Source organism: Oppia nitens, unplaced genomic scaffold, assembly GCF_028296485.1.
Source record: "Oppia nitens isolate AA-2021 unplaced genomic scaffold, nextdenovo-longstitch-racon4-pilon3 scaffold18_pilon_pilon_pilon, whole genome shotgun sequence".
Lineage (NCBI taxonomy): Eukaryota > Metazoa > Arthropoda > Arachnida > Sarcoptiformes > Oppiidae > Oppia > Oppia nitens.
The window spans coordinates 88,766-107,443 of NW_026533197.1; the positions used below are offsets into that span (position 1 = coordinate 88,766).

General features: G+C 20.5%; 2 protein-coding genes across 2 annotated transcripts; both read right to left on the minus strand.

Moving 5' to 3' along the window:
- Positions 1–374: 374 nt before the first annotated feature.
- LOC128965743 (myosin regulatory light chain 2-like) lies at positions 375–4,765 on the minus strand. The gene is made up of 9 exons (XM_054312501.1): positions 4,533–4,765; positions 2,025–2,200; positions 1,913–1,946; positions 1,740–1,815; positions 1,548–1,649; positions 1,225–1,300; positions 1,100–1,148; positions 915–1,046; positions 375–804 (listed from the first exon to the last, which is right to left on the minus strand). The coding sequence occupies exons 1-8, from the start codon at positions 4,533–4,535 to the stop codon at positions 933–935; spliced, it is 630 nt and encodes a 209-aa protein (XP_054168476.1). The 5' UTR covers positions 4,536–4,765; the 3' UTR covers positions 375–804; positions 915–932.
- A 9,032-nt stretch (positions 4,766–13,797) lies between these two features.
- Positions 13,798–17,069, minus strand: LOC128965830 (dopamine receptor 1-like). The gene is made up of 7 exons (XM_054312607.1): positions 16,783–17,069; positions 16,487–16,609; positions 15,937–16,231; positions 14,817–15,001; positions 14,532–14,624; positions 14,397–14,433; positions 13,798–14,101 (listed from the first exon to the last, which is right to left on the minus strand). Exons 1-7 carry the CDS (start codon positions 17,060–17,062, stop codon positions 13,798–13,800), a joined length of 1,317 nt encoding a protein of 438 aa, XP_054168582.1. The 5' UTR covers positions 17,063–17,069.
- Positions 17,070–18,678: the final 1,609 nt, after the last annotated feature.

The following is an 18,678-nucleotide window of genomic DNA, read 5'->3' on the forward strand; positions in this document are numbered from 1 at the left end:
AAAAAAGTTTATAATTTTAAAAACATAATTTGAAAAAATTCTTATCTTAAATAAAAGCTGTTTTCTCGATGCATAACAAATGACTTGAATTCAATATAAATCAATTTTTGACACATAATATGCAAATGTCTGTAAAAATCAAACATAACTCATATGTTAATATAAAATGTTATATAATTTATTTATAAAAATTATGCTATACCTAATATGATGATTCACATAAATGATAAATACGGTGAATTGTTTTTATTGAACAAAATTAAAGCAATATATCAAAATAAATAATGTAAATCAAAAATTTATACACAAAATTACATTTAGTAAAATTAAATAAATCTTGTTTATTGAATCAATTGAATCATATATATATTCTTACAGATATTACAATATAAGGAATCTAATGGACATATGATTTGTTTATAGCAAAAAAACTTAAGCATATAAAGCTGTTTATATTATTGCAAGCATTTTAATTAGACAACTATTGAAAATTTTTGTTTAACAATAAAACGAACGGATAGTTTGATATGATTAGAGATAATAAGAGTCTCAAAAAAGCATTTATATAATGACTATAATATTAGCGATGAAACAAATGCTGGACTTCGGGATGTCTGTAATAACTGATATTGTCTTTAATGTTGATAAATAATTATGCGATATATTTATTACAATATTATATCTTCAAATGATAAGGTATAGTTTGGTTGCGCTTTTGTCTGTTATTATTATTTATTATTAATTATTTTATTACAATATAAATAACCACATCTTTATTGGCTAACGATTTTCAGTAAATATATCCTAAAAATGGGAAATGATTTGTCTCTTTAATTATAATTATCTTTTTCTTTATTTTGCTTATACTATACAACTGAACATTCATAATCTAAATGAATTACTGAGAGACTAACCTATTATGACTGTGCTATTTATGCACCGGCACCCTCTTCCTCATCCTCACCACGCGTTAGGATTTGCGCAAACTTTTTGATGTCGACATTACCCTTGCCATCAGTGGGCGCCTCCGACAAAATTGAATTAGCCTAAAAATTATTATTATTATTATACATTTTTAACAAATGTATTGCTAACATACCTCAACTTCAGTAAACTTCTCACCCCATGTTACCAATGCGTGTTTCAAACTAATTGATAATATAATTAATATGAATTATATACTTAACTAATAACAATTGATTAATTAAAACAAATGACACTAACGTTTCCTCATTGCAAAGTCCATTGCCCTCATCGTATTGGGCGAAGGCATTCAATATGACCTCTTCCTCATCGGTTCCTATCGTAATATAAACAAATAGATACTGTATTATACAATATAATTATAAAATATCTGTTATAAAATAATTACACTAACAAACACTAATAACACTAATATAAATTTTATAGTAAATATTACCAATTTTGTTAACATCGTAATTAATAAATATTATATTATTACTTAACAAAATATATATTATAAACTGATGTGTTTTACTAATTTGATATAAATTTATTATTAAAATTATTATCTTTATATAACATACCCTGTGTTCTATCGCCAAAAATGGTCAAAAACATAGTGAAATTGATGGGACCGGGAGCCTCTTGAATCATAGACTCCAATTCCTGATCAGTACACAATCGGCCTATCGGTGCAAATATACGGGAAATATTATATAATTAAATATAATTAGATAGTATTAGTTGATTTATATATCTATAATAATAAAAAATACCCAATGAATCAAATGTGGCTCTGATGTCATTTTTGGAAATGAACCCATCCTTGTCCTGATCGATCATTTGGAAAGCCTAACCATTAATATAATTACATAATTATTATCAAAATCACCAATATATCAATTTATTACACAATAGATATACAATAGTAGTTATAATAATGTAATACCTCTTTAAACTCCTGGACCTGATGTTGAGTAAACCTATTGTACAAAACAAAACAATGAATCAATAAATAATAATCTATTAAAAGTTAATATTAAATCATTTTTAAGACATACATAGCAAAGACATTTGATCCGGTTCTTTGCGCTTTCTTTTTTGAAGTGGTCTTAGCGGGAGCGGCTGCTGGTGCTGCTGCCGGTGCAGCTGCTGGGGCTTCGGCTGCCGGTGCGGGTGCAGCTGCCGGTTCCGCCACCTTCTTGCTCTTCTTCTTTTTCTCTTTTACCTCATCTGCCTATTGATTATAAAAAATTACATTAATTATTGTCTGATATTGTCTTAATCAAAACATTATTACTATTATAAACATTATTATAAATATAAGCATAAAATCATTTACAAACAAACAAAAAATTAGTACAGTTTATTATACGATAACTTTCATATTATAAATTATCTTATATAATGATAGAAATCGTTTAATAAACTGTATTAATTTTTTTGTTTATAAATGATTTTGTCCTTATATTAATATGACATTTTGCTTGCTTAAAATAATTAAAAAAAATTATAGTACAATATATTGAATACATTGCTTGCTGAACAAATCAATTGCTTAACTTAAAAAATAATTAATATAATGCTATTAATATCAAAGTTAAGCATTTGTTAAAAATTTTATTTAATTAATTTACAAATAATATGTATTATTAAATATATTAAAAGTATATTTCTGATAAATATACTAATTTTTAAATATAAAATCAATGCAATTAATAAAATAATTTAATAATAAATAACAAAATAATTATAACTATATTTTTATAATTTATACTGTATATAAATATATTAAATTACTCTTGAATGCTATAATAATTAATACAAAATTTTAATTAATATATTTAATAAATTATTATTATTTATGATATATAATTATTATATATACTGTAATATATTAATACTAGTATATTTACAGTACGAGTATATAATAAAACATTACTGATAGCAATGTATTTAATACCGCAATTCTGAAATTTTTACGTACTATAAATTTTTATATTGTTTAGAGTATATGTTTTTTATATTGATGATTAGTGAAAGTAAAAAAATAAATTTAATAATAATGTAAATTAATTGTTATTATATCTTAAATTAAAAGCTTATCTAAAACTAAATAATTTTTATAATTACTGTATTTAAATGCTTGTATATTTGCTATATAAAAATATTATTATGCACTTATTTTTAAAAATATTTAAAAATATAATTTTATCTTGCATTTTGATTGCATAAATTTATTATAACAATATAAAAATAAAATATATATGTTAATAGGACATGATTAAAATATTTTCAAATAAATCAGCTGTTAATAAACAAATTTTAAAAATTAAAATAATTTTTATATCAAACAAAAAAACTTAATTACAAGTTATATTATTCTTAATAAATTAATTTTGATTATAATATAGCAAATAAAAATATATATGTGTATAACAACAAAATCGATAATATAAAAATATAAACTGTAATTATTATTAACTGCTTGTGGGAGTCATCACTGTATGGTATGTCTTAATATAGCCCTTTCCCTAAAAGGAAGGACACGAATATTCTTAATATCATTTTAAAGAGTCAAGTAATGCAATGCTATGAAAATGCAAATGTGTTTCCCATCATAAACAACACAACTGAGCCGAAACTCATATTTATGTTTAAAGATTAGTTTAATTATAAATAGTTTTACAAACTTATAAGTTTATTATAAATTTAAAAATTATTTACGTTTTCATAAAAATAAAAAATATGTATATTCAATATAATGTAGCAAACTTTAATAAATAGTACTGTATTATAATAAATACTATTGTGTTAATAGGCATATATTAAATTTGAATGTATTGATATATTAATACAAATATTATATTTAGAAACTAATGATTTTTGAAATAAAAACTATTATGACTAAACTAAATATTTAATGATTTAAGCGTTTTCATAAATAATAATAAATAAATTTATCAAAAAATAGTTTGAAAACATTTAATTGTATTTTTTAAAATAAAGTATATATATAAATATATATTTATCTATTTATAATTTACTATACTAATTTTAAAATTAAAATCATTTAATTGCGTAAATTATACTAAATATAAGCAATAATTAAAAATAACTTTTATCAAAGTAATATATTGTATTAAATATTTTTATCAAACTTAATTAATTTTAATTAAATCTTGTAAATCAAAGTAAAACAACTAAACTTCAATTTTAAATTTCATATTATAAGTTAATTATTTTTTGTAGAATAGATTATAAATAACAATATTAAGCACATGTGCAAAATTTTAAATATATATTTTATTTTTATCTTATAATTATTCTTACTTTAAAAATATAAATATTAACAAATGTTAGATAAAATTTAAATAAGTGTAATAAATAATGTATTTGAATGTCAAATGTACGTTATGTTTAAAAATATATTAAAATACTACATAAACTTAAATCAGTTTCTATAAACAAAATTAATTGTGAAATATTTTATTTAAATTATTATATTATTATTTCGATAAATTAATTTATTGACAAAATTATAAAAAAATATTTTGATTAAGACTTACCATTTTATGTAATGTTTTATAGCGGAAAACTAAAGAGCAATAAGTGATTCACAAATCAGTAGTAAGTTTGAAGACTGAGATTAAAATGAGTGAGAGATTAGCGTTTGATTAGAAAATTTTAATACAAGAGTGACGTCTGGGAAAGGGAGACGAATAGACAGAATAGGCTCAGACCTAATGTCACTAATAATAAACCACTTAAAACACTGGTATTTTTACATCAAACAGTATAGTATATAACAACTCATATATGGTTCAACACATGACCGATATATCTATATTTCCGACTAAAATAAATGCCAAAACTCTTGGCTCTGAAAAAACTTTTGTTAAAATGCTTTAACAGAAATTCCTCAACAATTGAACTCTAATTTTAAACAAGTTTTGTCACATATAATGGTTTTTATTCAATGATATAAAAAAATAATAAAATTTAAACATATAATGATATATAGAGTATATAAATGTATGCAATAAAATAATTGATAGTATTTTTCGTTGGTTTTAATGGTTTGCCATTCAATTCTCAATAATATCTTAAGCTTTTTAAACGACACATACCTTTGATTTTGCAATAATTTTATTTTTAAAAATAATTATTGGTTTCATTTATAATAGATTTTATGCAGCAAAAATGAATAAATTTTTAATATATATATATATATAAATATATTTTTGGTTTCAAACAATTTAGAGTAAAATATTATTTTTATTAGATAAACAAATTAACAAAAGTAGTTTAAATATTTAAAATATATTTATTTAAAAATGCATACATAAGATAAATAAACAAATAAATATATTAAGAAAACAGTCAATTCTTGATTTTATTTGCATTTCTAATATAGATATAAAATTATTTTAAAATATTTATTATTTTCTTACTAAAAACATTTTCAGTGTCTTAAAAAATTAAGTTTTTAATTATAATATATTAATATGAATATAGAATATTTAATTAAAATTTTAATAATTAATAAAACATTTATAATTTAAACTTATAGTATATTAAACAAATTTTATAAAATTTATAATATAACCAATTAATTATGTTAAATTAATGATTCTATTATATAAAGTAACATTTAATATAATTCAGTAATTTTTAAATATAAACATATGATATATATATATATATATACTACAATAAAACTAATATATTTTTAATAAAATTTATTAAAATAAATAAAATGTGAATTTAATTATAGATTATTAATAAATTAGTTATTATTTGAATAAACTTATTTATCATTTAAATGTACTAAATAAATATCATTATTCTATTATTAAATTTAAATGTTATTAATTAAAATAATTATTTAATTATAAATACTGTATATATAGCAGTAATTTTAATGGCTTAATAAAATATATAATGTATTTGTTTACTTATAGTGATAATAATAAATAAATTAGTTATTTTATAGCAAATACAGTAATCGTATAACAAAAACTCACAACAAAATGATTAATGATTTGTTTTACTTAATAATAATCCTTTGAATTTGTGAGAAGAGATGAAAAAAAGTAAATAAGTATTTAATTTTAGACATTCATCCATCAAATGGCAATGAAGTTAATACTAACTTCAATATAATATGTAAAAAGTATCAATCGATGTCTTTCTAACAATTTTGTAGTCAATAATAACATAAAAATACACTGTTTTTTATTTAATTCCAGTTCCTTAACATACAGTCAACTAATATACAGCAAAATTTAATCTCCAGATAAAAAATTTAAATAAAATAGATTTCAAATGATTCGGTAAAATTAAAAGAAAAACTTATAAAATTTATTAAAATCTAAGAATAATTTATAATAAACAAGATGTAAAAATTTATAACTAATAAACTTGATTTAAGTAATACTGAAAATATACAGTATTTGAATTGGTTTTTAATAAAACTTTTTATTAATAGGCGATAAATATTTGATATATTGATAAAAATAATTAAAGATATTAATAAATTTCAAATTACCACAATAGTCATATACAATTAATACAATTAAATATTTTTTACAATTTTTAGTTTTTTTAGTTAAACTATTGATTATTTATTTTTTTTTTGTATATATTATTATTTTCATAATAACAAACTTTTATTATCTATTATTTAAAATAATATTAAAAATATTGCCATTATTTAATAGACACATACAGTTTAAACTATTTTCTAAAAAACTCAATTGYTTTTTGATTAATATCTGAACAATTGTTTTATGGAAATTAATTCAAATGTGTTTGATATATATATATAGTTTAATTGTTGAATAATTTACAGATACTTTAAAATAATTAATTCGTTTGATAACTATTTTGACACTAAAGTAGATTTTATTGGTGTTTGTATTGATTGAACTGAAATAATAGACATAATATAAATATATTTATATTTGATTTCATTGCGAAACCAATGAAATCTATTTTAGTGTCAATTTGATTGATTCGTCAGTTATATTGTAATTCTAATATAATCTTAAAAACTATTTGACATAACTTTTTGAAAATTTTATCACAAATTTCTGATTATTTAAATTATATATTTTAACAATTTTGAATCAATCTAATAATATCAGATATTATCAGTTTTATAATATGTATAATAACACACAAACCTTTGTGTCTTTTATTTTGCAAAATACATTATGTTTGTCCTGTTGTCTAATTTATACTGTTTTTTAAATGTATGATTAACTAAAACCTCTACTTTTATATCATACGTGTGTTTTAACCAAACAATACCTAATGATTGCAAACAATAACTTCAAGAAAATAGATTCAAATATGTAAAACTATTTTAATGTTTTTTTTTTAAATACAAATATCAATTAATGTCAATATTTATAAACAATAATTAAAACAGTATTATTGCACAATCAATAACACAATCCAAAACCAAACATCTAATGGAAAATTGCGACAATTTTTGTCATTGCTTTTACTCTTTTTAATCATCAGATTTTTTTGATCAGTTATCTCAACGATTAATTGATTTATATATTGACTTTTTTAAGGAAAAAAGAGAAAACAACTCAAGTTTGGCACCAATTTGTGTTATTTGTGAGCTGTTAGACAAACAAAAGTTAGTGAAAGATCTATTATATGAATATTTATATAGAAATATATTCTTTATTTTATGTCAACTAATATCTTAGTAAATACGGTTATTCTGTACCTTAATATAACATATATGTACTATAATTGTATACCTATAATACTACTGTAACTTATATTATAAAGATTATAGTTTAGACTTAGAGTATAGTAAATAATGTATGTATTGTACTGTACTTTAATGTTGTATTTAGAGTGAGTAAGTGATGATGCGGTCGATGGCAACTTTGAGAGGCATTTATTATTTTTTCACAAATATCTCATCATTTAATGGCATAGATATTGGTGACAGCATATGATTTAGAGATAACCGATTCGTGCCATCAATTTTGTTATGTTATATTAAAAGTGTGAAAAATCAAACCAAATATATTAGAAAAATAATTCTCTCTCTCTCTCTCTCTCTCTCTCTCTCTCTATCTATCTATCTATCTATCTATCTATCTATCTATCTATCTATCTATCTATCTATCTATCTATCTATCTATCTATCTATCTATCTATCTATCTATCTATCTATCTCTATCTTTATAACGATTTTTAAGATAAGACTGATAAGAAAGTATTTAGCTAATATTGATTGATGTTAAATGATATGTTTAATTATAAATAAAAATATTTTCTAATAATAGTCATGGGATTAGATAAAACATTAACTTTTATATAAAGAGTTTGTGTTTGGTTTGACAAAATGTACTCTAGAATAATAGTGAATTGATTATTATTAATACATTGAAATATAATATATTATTTTGTATGTAAAATAGTTGTCAATTTTAATAATATTGTTGTTTACTTTATGACAATTTATTATAATATAATAGTTGTATTAGTTTTATTATGTATAATAATTGATATTAATATTATATCACTTACTCTTTTGCTTTTAATATACTCCAAAAACATAAAAATGTTTATATAATGTGTATATAAAAATAACTGATACTATAGCAACTATTGTAATATATACTGTATATGCTGTATATATACAATATGAGTCAATTCATCAAACATATTATATAATATAATATTATAAAAAATATTATGAATTATGTTATTTCCGCACCAAAAGTCAAAATAATTAATACTTAGATAAATCTAATGAAAAAATGTTGATAAAAGTCTTTGAATAAAGAAATGCATAAATTATTTCAACAGAAAAAAGTTTCACTAAAATTCAAATTCATTTATCAAACTATTTGTGCATTTGTTGTAAAAATGACATATATTGTAATGTTGTACTTATTAAGAGAATTGACTGTATGTATAAATCTTTGTCTATAAGTTTCTCATTAGACGACATACTATAATAAATAAGTAAATGGTATATAATATATGATATGATATAAGTTATTGATTTAATCTAACATTAAACTACTTTTTATATCACCAGTTGTTGTCATCTATTTATTAACTTTAAACAGTAATTAATTATTTAACATTTCTAATAGTTTACAATGTATTATCAATTAATAATTTTTGTGTATAATTTCTACTAATATTTTTATAGTTATGTATTATTAATAATGATAAGTATTATACATAAAATAAATTATTAATTAATTTTAGAATCCATTATTTATCCAATAATTTTAAAATTGAGTTTTTATAATAAACAGAATAATATGTATTTTTTAAAACCTTAGATGTAATATAATGTTTATATTTCTAAACAAAATAATTTTATTAATGTGAATTTATAACTAAAGTGATAATTGATGTGATAATTATAGCAATTATATATTTAAATAGTTTTTAAATTCTTATATCTATTTATATATTTATTACAATTATTATTGACATTATTAAAAAAATATAAATTCGTCATAAAGTAAAATATCTACTATTAAAAAATCAATTACAACACATGTTTAGAATTTAATTAAAACAATTTAAACATTTTTAAAAATCAATTTACAATATATAAATAAAACAAAAATTATGATTACACACATTACATTTTTTATCACTTATTTTTATCATAATTATAAGTTAAGCATCTGAGCAAACATAATAATATTGTTATGCAATTACTTATCGCTTTGATTTTATTTATATCAACTTTTGATTATTTTCATTTTTAGATATTTTTATTAAAAACATTTATCTATAAAACAAAACTATTTTAACACTAATATAATTCAAATATTACTCAACCCGAGCTCAGATATAATCATAACTTGAATTTTTATATGTGAACTCACGATTCATATATTGAATATAATTTATATATATTATATACTATATATACTGTATATATAATTGCACATAATTTTTTGACAAAATTGGACGTAAATTAAATATATTTGTTGTTATATTAGATTTAGTATTTGCTAAACTATATCTATCATTTGTTTTTGTTATTATTTTATAAAACTATTTAACTAAACATAATAAACATCTTTTTATCAAATTTAATTATATTTGAATATATAAATAATATATTTTAGAGGGATTTATTAAATATAATAACTACAATAAGAATAGAATTATATAATTTTTAATAAATATTTTTTTGTATTTGTTGTTAAATATAAAATTTTAATCATCAATGTATTAATGTTTTACAAAAAAAAAATTGATATAAAGATTTTGTTTAAAAATAAAATTTCAAAGTATGTAATAGATAAATAAGCATTAAATAGTTGCAAAAAACTTATTTTCAATAGTGTATATAATACTAACCAATTTTTATTGAATTATATGTATATAATCTATAGTACAAAATATATATTGTATTTCAGACATATGTATTTGCATCGATAGTATTATAAATATATAAAGAATTTATAAAACTTTTAATGCATTTGAATATCGTTTTATATAATTCTTATGCAATTCTCAATAGACTTACAAAAGTTTTTCAATTTTATATATGCATTAAAATCTTTTGCATTCAATATAATCGCATGAAATGGAAAACATATTAAGTTTACAACTGATAATAGAAAGATAGTGTAAATTTCATGAAAATTTGTTAATATCTAATATATACTCATTTGATTATTCACTCAATCGCCACTAAAATATATTTAAAATATTAGTCAAATAGTTATTTTACAAACATATAGTACATATTTCATGAAATAATTAAAAAACTAAGAAAACAATTTTTAAATAGAAAATTAAGAATAAATTATTTAACTTTTCTAAACTTATATTCAAATTTAAATTTTAAAAATAGGATCTTAAGAACAAAACAAAAGACTGTTGTAATTAGTGAACTAAATATTATAATAATTTTGTGTTTGACATACATTTTGAAAAAGAGAAATAAAGTACAATGAATCACATTTTTGTAGTTTTATATTTAGAAATGAATATAACTATAATGTAGATTGAATTTAGTCGATCCTTATCTTTACAGATAACTGTTCACTCATTGAACAAACTAATAGCGCAATGTATTAAATGACATCAACACGAATAATACAGAGAGAGAGAGAGAGAGAGAGAGAGAGAGAGAGAGAAACAATCAAACATATGGATTAACAATTACTTAATAATGTTATTATATTGAGTTAAAGATATTATATTGTATAAAATATTTTCATCTTTATATAATATTACCGTTTAAACAGGTATTATAAAAATATGTGGATTATTAACTGTTTAACTTATCAAATATCAATTCAGTTATACTTGATTTAAGACTCGTTATACTAAATATATTTTTAGTTATAATATTATTTAAAGTTATTTAATAATATTCTATTAAATAATGTATAATTAAAATTTGGAGTATAAGCAAATTAAATAATTTATGCTATAAATTAAATTAAATATTTTACAAATTTTAGATAAATATTTTTAATTTATTCTAGATATTGTAAAAATCATCTATTAGAGATATATATTAATTTTTTAAAGTATGAACAGTTTTACTAAAATAAAAAAATGCTAAAAATAATAATCTGTATTTTGATGATCTTTAAAACGCGGAAAACTTTCCGCAAGTCTTTAAAGATTGATTAATAATATTATAAATATTTGTAAACATTAATTGATATTAAAAATAGAAAAATACTATAACGATATAAAATATTTAAAAAATTATTACATTTATTTAAAAAGTTACATGCAAATATTAAGTTTTGTAAAAAATTTTAACGCATAATAATCTTAATTTTATTAATATAATTTTTTAAAAATAAAATCAAGTAAAATTTTATTTATTATTTTTATATAGTAACATATTACATTTACAATTAAAATAAATAATTACATCAAATTTATAAAAATTTAAAATAGTAGATTGTAATAAATTTTTAGTATAAGTTAGTTTAAATAATAATAAATAAATTATTATTTATACAAATTACAGTTGACAATTTATAGATTTGCAATTTTTAGAAATATTATATTTATAAAAAATGTACTCTATATATTAAATATATTGATTTTAAAAAAAACTTAATTTATTTTAAAATACAGTACAATCATAATTTAATTGTCGGTCGCTATTAATGCTCATTAATATTAAGATTAATGTTTAAATAAATTATTGCATATACTATCTGTACTAAAACAAATCATATATTATACATTTTCATACCTATATGTAGACCACATAAATCACATTGAATTTTTATATTTTTAATATAAATTAATTATAGTTATTTTATTTAACAAAAATAGGTTACCACAAATATAACCAGCTAATGTACAGTACTTAATTTTATAGTAATATAATATTTTAAATAATAATATTGATTACCAAACAATATTTTATTTAAAAATAGTAAGATATTATAAATTAATCTTAAGTTAATATATTTTTTGGGATATAAAATGATTAATGAGTTAATAACTAAAAACTTGACAAATATTTGACATTAAAATTGACTTAAATTATAAACATATTGATTAACATTTAAAGTTAGACCTTTGGATCTCAATTAGCCATATATTTGGTTTATAACAGCATAAAAGCGACCACTAATTACAGTCATCTCTTATGAATAATGACTTTAAGTTAATTTCAACAGTCGTTTATTAATTTATAATTTATTACAATTATCACTAAAAGCATTATAAAAACATTAATAAACTCATTAATATTAAAATTCTTGAAGGATTTATATATAGATTACTGGTTTAGACTTAATTTAATGATTGTATAAAAATCTTTCAATAATATTCTTCAATATTTATGTATATTCTGTAATAAATAACTTTATATATCCATATATCAGAATTATAATAAATTATATTATAATTTTTAAGCTCTTTATAATATTGAATGAATAAAATAATATGAATTTAATTAGATTTTCACGATCTTATGTATGCTTTTGTAGACATAATTAATAATTCGGTATTTTTATTGTTAAATTTTTTTCATAAAATTTGTATTAATTTAATTTTTAAATTTTAATACATTAAATCATTAATATATTTAGATATTGGGCTTATTTTTTTTTGGATCACATTTCGAAATTATTTTAAACAACTGTTAAATTAATTTATCATAATTATATTAATTTATAAACAAAAATATTTTTAATAGTAATTCTGCAAAATATTTATATATTATTAATATGTGATAAGTCATCGACCATTTACTGATATATAGTTCAGATAAGCAATATATACACGCAATACCTATCTTATAGAAAACCAAGTCATTGATTGAAATAACCGGACATTCAATATATGAACTCTTTGCTGATATATATTCTGTATATTGTCATCAATATTATTATTATTATACTATTAAACATAACTAATTATTTATTACTAACTCATAAATATGAAATTCTATGGTTAATAATTAATTAGTATTACTGTAGTGATTACAAATACAGACATACAGTATGTTTGTTCATTAATAGCATACATGAGTTGTGATTGCAGCTGTAGTTCCTTCAACACACTTATATTTTTGTTGGATTGTACTGACATAACCTAAACAAACTTTTCAATTACACGATACTGATATTTATCCATTGTTTGCCAATTACAGTATAATGATTACAATTGTCATAATTATACAAATTATTATTTAGAAAAATAAATATTTAATTTGTATATTCATTAGGAAAAACAATAAAGTTGTCATCATTTTACATAATATTTAATACTAAACTAATCAATATTTCAATGAAACCAAACTTTATATGTATAACATATTAGTAATATTTGTGGTCATATATCGGTGATTCTTCCGTCGGACAGATTTGATTGATTGATCTCAATCTTGTTACGAGTGGACACCGGAAATATATCACTGGAAGTCATATTATTCATATTAGTTGTGATGATGTGATGCGGTGATGGAGAGTAGTCCTGGCAATGACCTGTAGGTCCACCACCTATACCGCAGTGGTCAGCACCGGAACGAGAGGAACACCGTTGCCTAATATCCGAGTTGTTATTACAGCACTGATCGCGAGCGATATAACTAATTATTATGCGGCGAAACGCTTCACGAAATTCAGTGTTAAATATACTATAGTTATGTGTGAAACATAATTAAATGAAACAAATAATGTATTAATTAGTCATCATTTTGAACGTGTTTTAGTTAATTAACTAAAATTTTAAAACTATTTTTTCTAGACCTAAATTAGTTTAATTATTTGCCTCAATTATATTGTCTCAAAAAACATTTTATGTGTATGGCTTTGACAATTAATTTAACGTTTATTTAGGCTAATTGTAAAATAAATTTATATATAATATTATTTTCAAAAAAATAGTTTTAATTTTAAGTATAAATAATGCATATAATGATAAATATATACCTATAAATTGCTGGATTAAGACTACTATTGAAATAACCTGTAATATAGAGAATTAGTAATAGTAATAATAATTAATATATTATATAAATATGTAATCCTATGTTATATTATTTAATATGACTGTTGTATCCCTACCGAGCCATGTGAGCACTTTAAATGCTAGACTGGGTATACATGTCTTGCAATAAGCGGCCACTATATTCATACAGAAGAATGGTGTCCAACACGCTATTTGTTTGTATATAAATAAAGAAAAAACAGACAAATAGATTGACAGTTAGTTTATCAGATAGTATGACATTTAATATAATAATTTAATACAATATTAAAGACAGTTGTGTTGAGAAAAAGCAGAAATACTGGGATTAGATGAGAAAGAAAGAGAGAGAAAGAGATGACATGACAGTCAATAATACGTGCCTAAGAATGTGCCCATAATTACACCTAAAGTGATGGCAGCCTTATGTTCGGTGATGTGATGATTATAGGTCTGTCCGCTCACATGAATCGGTTTTGTCATAGATTTAATACTTTTGACGTGTTTTTGGCAAATGGCATACAATTTGGCGTATAGTGCGACCATTATTATACACGGCAGGTAAAAACTATAATAATCAATGTTTTAAATATAACATTTAATACATTTATATATTCATTATATTAGTTTATTCTCTTAATATAAAACATATATTTTTATGCTCATTATATATCAAATATCAAAAAAATAAAAATTAGTGGTGACATTACATTTGTTTGATCGACAAATTGTTATGTAAATGTAATCAATTTAAGTGATATTTCTTTGAACTAAAATACTGTTTATAGATTTAATAATAATAATAATCTATTTTATAATAATATATAATATTTGATATACTGTATGTATTGTATATATTATATATAATATAATAAATTTTATTTGAGATCTAATTTTATAACCCACTCATCATTCAAATATTAGAAATAAATGTAAGTTTTTTGACGTGTTATCCGCCAAATCTATACAAACATTAAGATTTTGTGTCTGAATATTGATTTCATACAAACATAAAGATAAATTTTTAGAAAAATCAATATTTTTTCTCTTTTGACACCAAAAATACCTATAAAATCAAAATCTAAACATATTTTCTTTTCTACAAAATTATAACAAATATTTTTACAAAATATATTTATTGTAAATATCTTTAACTATACAATGAAATCATTTTCTATATTTTTGACATAACGGTCAGTATTTAAACAACAAAAATAAAAATAAATAAAAAATTTTTGTTGCGCATAGTTTATCATATTTCAAGTGTCATCAAATTTATACTACAAGTTAAATATTCAATGTATTGAATATGTATTGAATAAATTTTGTGTCAATAAAAGATATCGTATAAAGTAAAAAATGTTTTTACAATTCAATATTTGATGCATTCAGAAAAAAATCACTACTAAGTTACAAAATTTTTATAAAAAAAGAAAGTTTTTCAAAACAAAAAATAAATTGTATTAAAGAGTGAAAATATTTGGAAAAAATTAAAGTAATTACCTGATGGTTGAACTGACTAAAGCATAGGTAGGGGTGAGGTCGAGAGCACATTGAGGTCTATCATCTAATATATCGGTAATTAGAGTAACATTTTTGTCAATATCGGTGTTTGCCGTAGGCTTATGCCATCCCAGACTGATTGGCACAAAAGAGACGAATCCTGAGACCAACCAAATACCAGAAACGGCACAAAAGATTATCTTTTTATTCATCCATCGATTATAACTCATGGGGTCCTTGATATGTACAAAACGGTCTAATGAAATGGCACACAGATTCAGTATAGAGCACGTGCCTACAAAAACCATATGAATGGTGCCCATCAAAAACAGATTAATATCGCATCAATAATAACAGACAAACAAAAAATAAAAATTGTATTTAATGCTGACAAATGTTTTTTTTTCACTATATTCAGATATATATTATATACGATATATCATATATATATATATATATATATATATATATATATATATATATATATATATATATATATAAATAACAGTATTATATTGTTTTCTGGATTTTTGTTATAAACAATACTTACAACAACTGATATCAAATGCAATCCATATTTCGCATAGTTGTGGTCCAAACATCCAGTACTCCATGAGATCGTTAGCCAAAGCAAACGTCATCACCAAACAGCCCACAAATAAATCGGCTAATGCTGTGATATATTGTAATAATTTTTATATTAAATTAATTTTTTATCACCTTTAATATGAAAGTACTAAATTTTTGATAAAAAAGTTATTGTGGTTTTTTTTTTGTTTAAATGTTAAATGATTTATTTAAGATAAAATAATAATAATAATAATAATAATAATAATATGTTAATACCAAGTGATGCCAGAAACAGATTGCCGAGTCTTCTAAGTCTTCTATCGCTAGATATGGCCAAACAAACCATAATGTTTCCCAATATTGATACTAGTATTGTGAGTCCCAACACCAGTCCGATCACAATCTTTATGTATACACTGAATGGTTCGGTATATTCCATGTCCTCAACGGGTAATTCCGGCTCTTTATTCCAGTCATACTTGAAATTATCGTTTCCTTCTGATGGATGGGAAATGGATTTTGTGGTCAAACCAATCATTTTTTCGATGCTTTCCATGTTTTCTATCGCTATTTTATTACAATAGTCAGAAATAATCAATTTATATTTATATAATAACAGATATTTTTACTTGAAAATATTCATACATATACAACATATATATATATTAGTATATAAACAATTATAAAAAAATGTCATTTATTCACTGCCATATAAAACAAACTTTAATAAGTATTTGTAAGTTTCAAACAAAAATAGCAAAAATATATTAATATATGAATTAAAAAACTAAGTCAAACAATGATAATAAAAGACAGAAATATATTATTTTTATTATTAATTATTTGTCTAAAAGGCATCTTCTAATGTCATGAAATGTTAAAGAAATCTAATTTATAATAAGTTATATAAAAACTATAACTGCTTTAAGATGTTTCTTATGCACAAAAATAAAGTCAAAATTAATTTATGAATATAAGAATAGCATAGATATTGAAACAACAAATTGAATAAATACATCAAAATATTTGTATAATTGCTTATACTGTAAGGCAATTATGTAGTTAAATCACAAATAGAAATAACTTTTAGTCAAATATTCAATATACGGTAAAATTTATATTTAAATATATGCATAATATGACATATAATGTAATTTTTATGTATTAATAAAATAATTAATATATTTATTCAGTAGTAAGAAACAGTTTAAAATATATATTTTATATATAACACAAACAATAAAATAATAGAAACAATAATTTAATAATTCTGTATAATTCTTGTCATATAAGACTAGACAATCTCTCAATTTTTATACAAAACAAAATTCATTTATTATTAACATTTTCTGATGAGAGGTTTTGAATGTTTGTTAAAGAAATGTCTAATAAAATGCAGAAATATAGTTATAAGGATTTTATTTGTAAAGTGATGTATTATATTTTTTAAAAACTAAAATATTTTTTTCAATTTATTTTTTATTTTCTTTTATAAAAAATAATTTATTGCAATAAATCCATTGAACGCTAAAATTCACTGCCATTTGTATAACTAATGATCAGTATATTACATGAAAAGTTGATAATGATATTGAAATATAATATTGAAAATACTATTAAATACAAATGTAATATTATTGTAATATACATGTCATGTAAGATAAAAATAATTAATTAAAAATAGTTTTTTTGAAAAATACAACATCTGTTTTGATTTAATAAAATAAATTATTGTATAATACTGTTGTATTAATATTATATTTAAAGTTATAATATCTATTTCAAAATTATATAATACAATCAACATTGCATGAATAAATAAAATGTCTGAATAAAAAGCTATAAAATATATTATTAAAAAATAATTACCATTTATTATAATTTTTATTATATTATTCCATAATTATTAAAAAATTAATACTATTTTTATTTTATTTGTTTTAAAAAACTTAATTGTTTAATTATGTACCATACTTAAACAATATCATATATTGTCACCTGTTCATCAATTTTGACAAAATTATGTTATAATTGATAAAAGTGGACCCCCTCCCCCATCTAATACCCCTTCAAGATTTTTGTCAGTTTACTCCCTCCTAGTATCCCCTTCTAGACCAATAAATCTGATATAAACATATTTTTTAGATTTCCAATATTAATATCCAGTTATCT

Coding starts and splice junctions, on each gene's coding strand:
- LOC128965743 (XM_054312501.1), bottom strand. Junction 1,650..1,739: donor AGCCACATTTGATTCATTGG/GTATTTTTTATT, acceptor TTGCACCGATAG/GCCGATTGTGTACTGATCAG. Junction 1,149..1,224: donor GGACTTTGCAATGAGGAAAC/GTTAGTGTCATT, acceptor ATTATCAATTAG/TTTGAAACACGCATTGGTAA.
- LOC128965830 (XM_054312607.1), bottom strand. CDS start 17,062: ATGGAAAGCATCGAAAAAATGATTGGTTTGACCACAAAATCCATTTCC. Junction 15,002..15,936: donor TTAGTCAGTTCAACCATCAG/GTAATTACTTTA, acceptor TGATTATTATAG/TTTTTACCTGCCGTGTATAA. Junction 14,434..14,531: donor TAAAGTGCTCACATGGCTCG/GTAGGGATACAA, acceptor TCTATATTACAG/GTTATTTCAATAGTAGTCTT.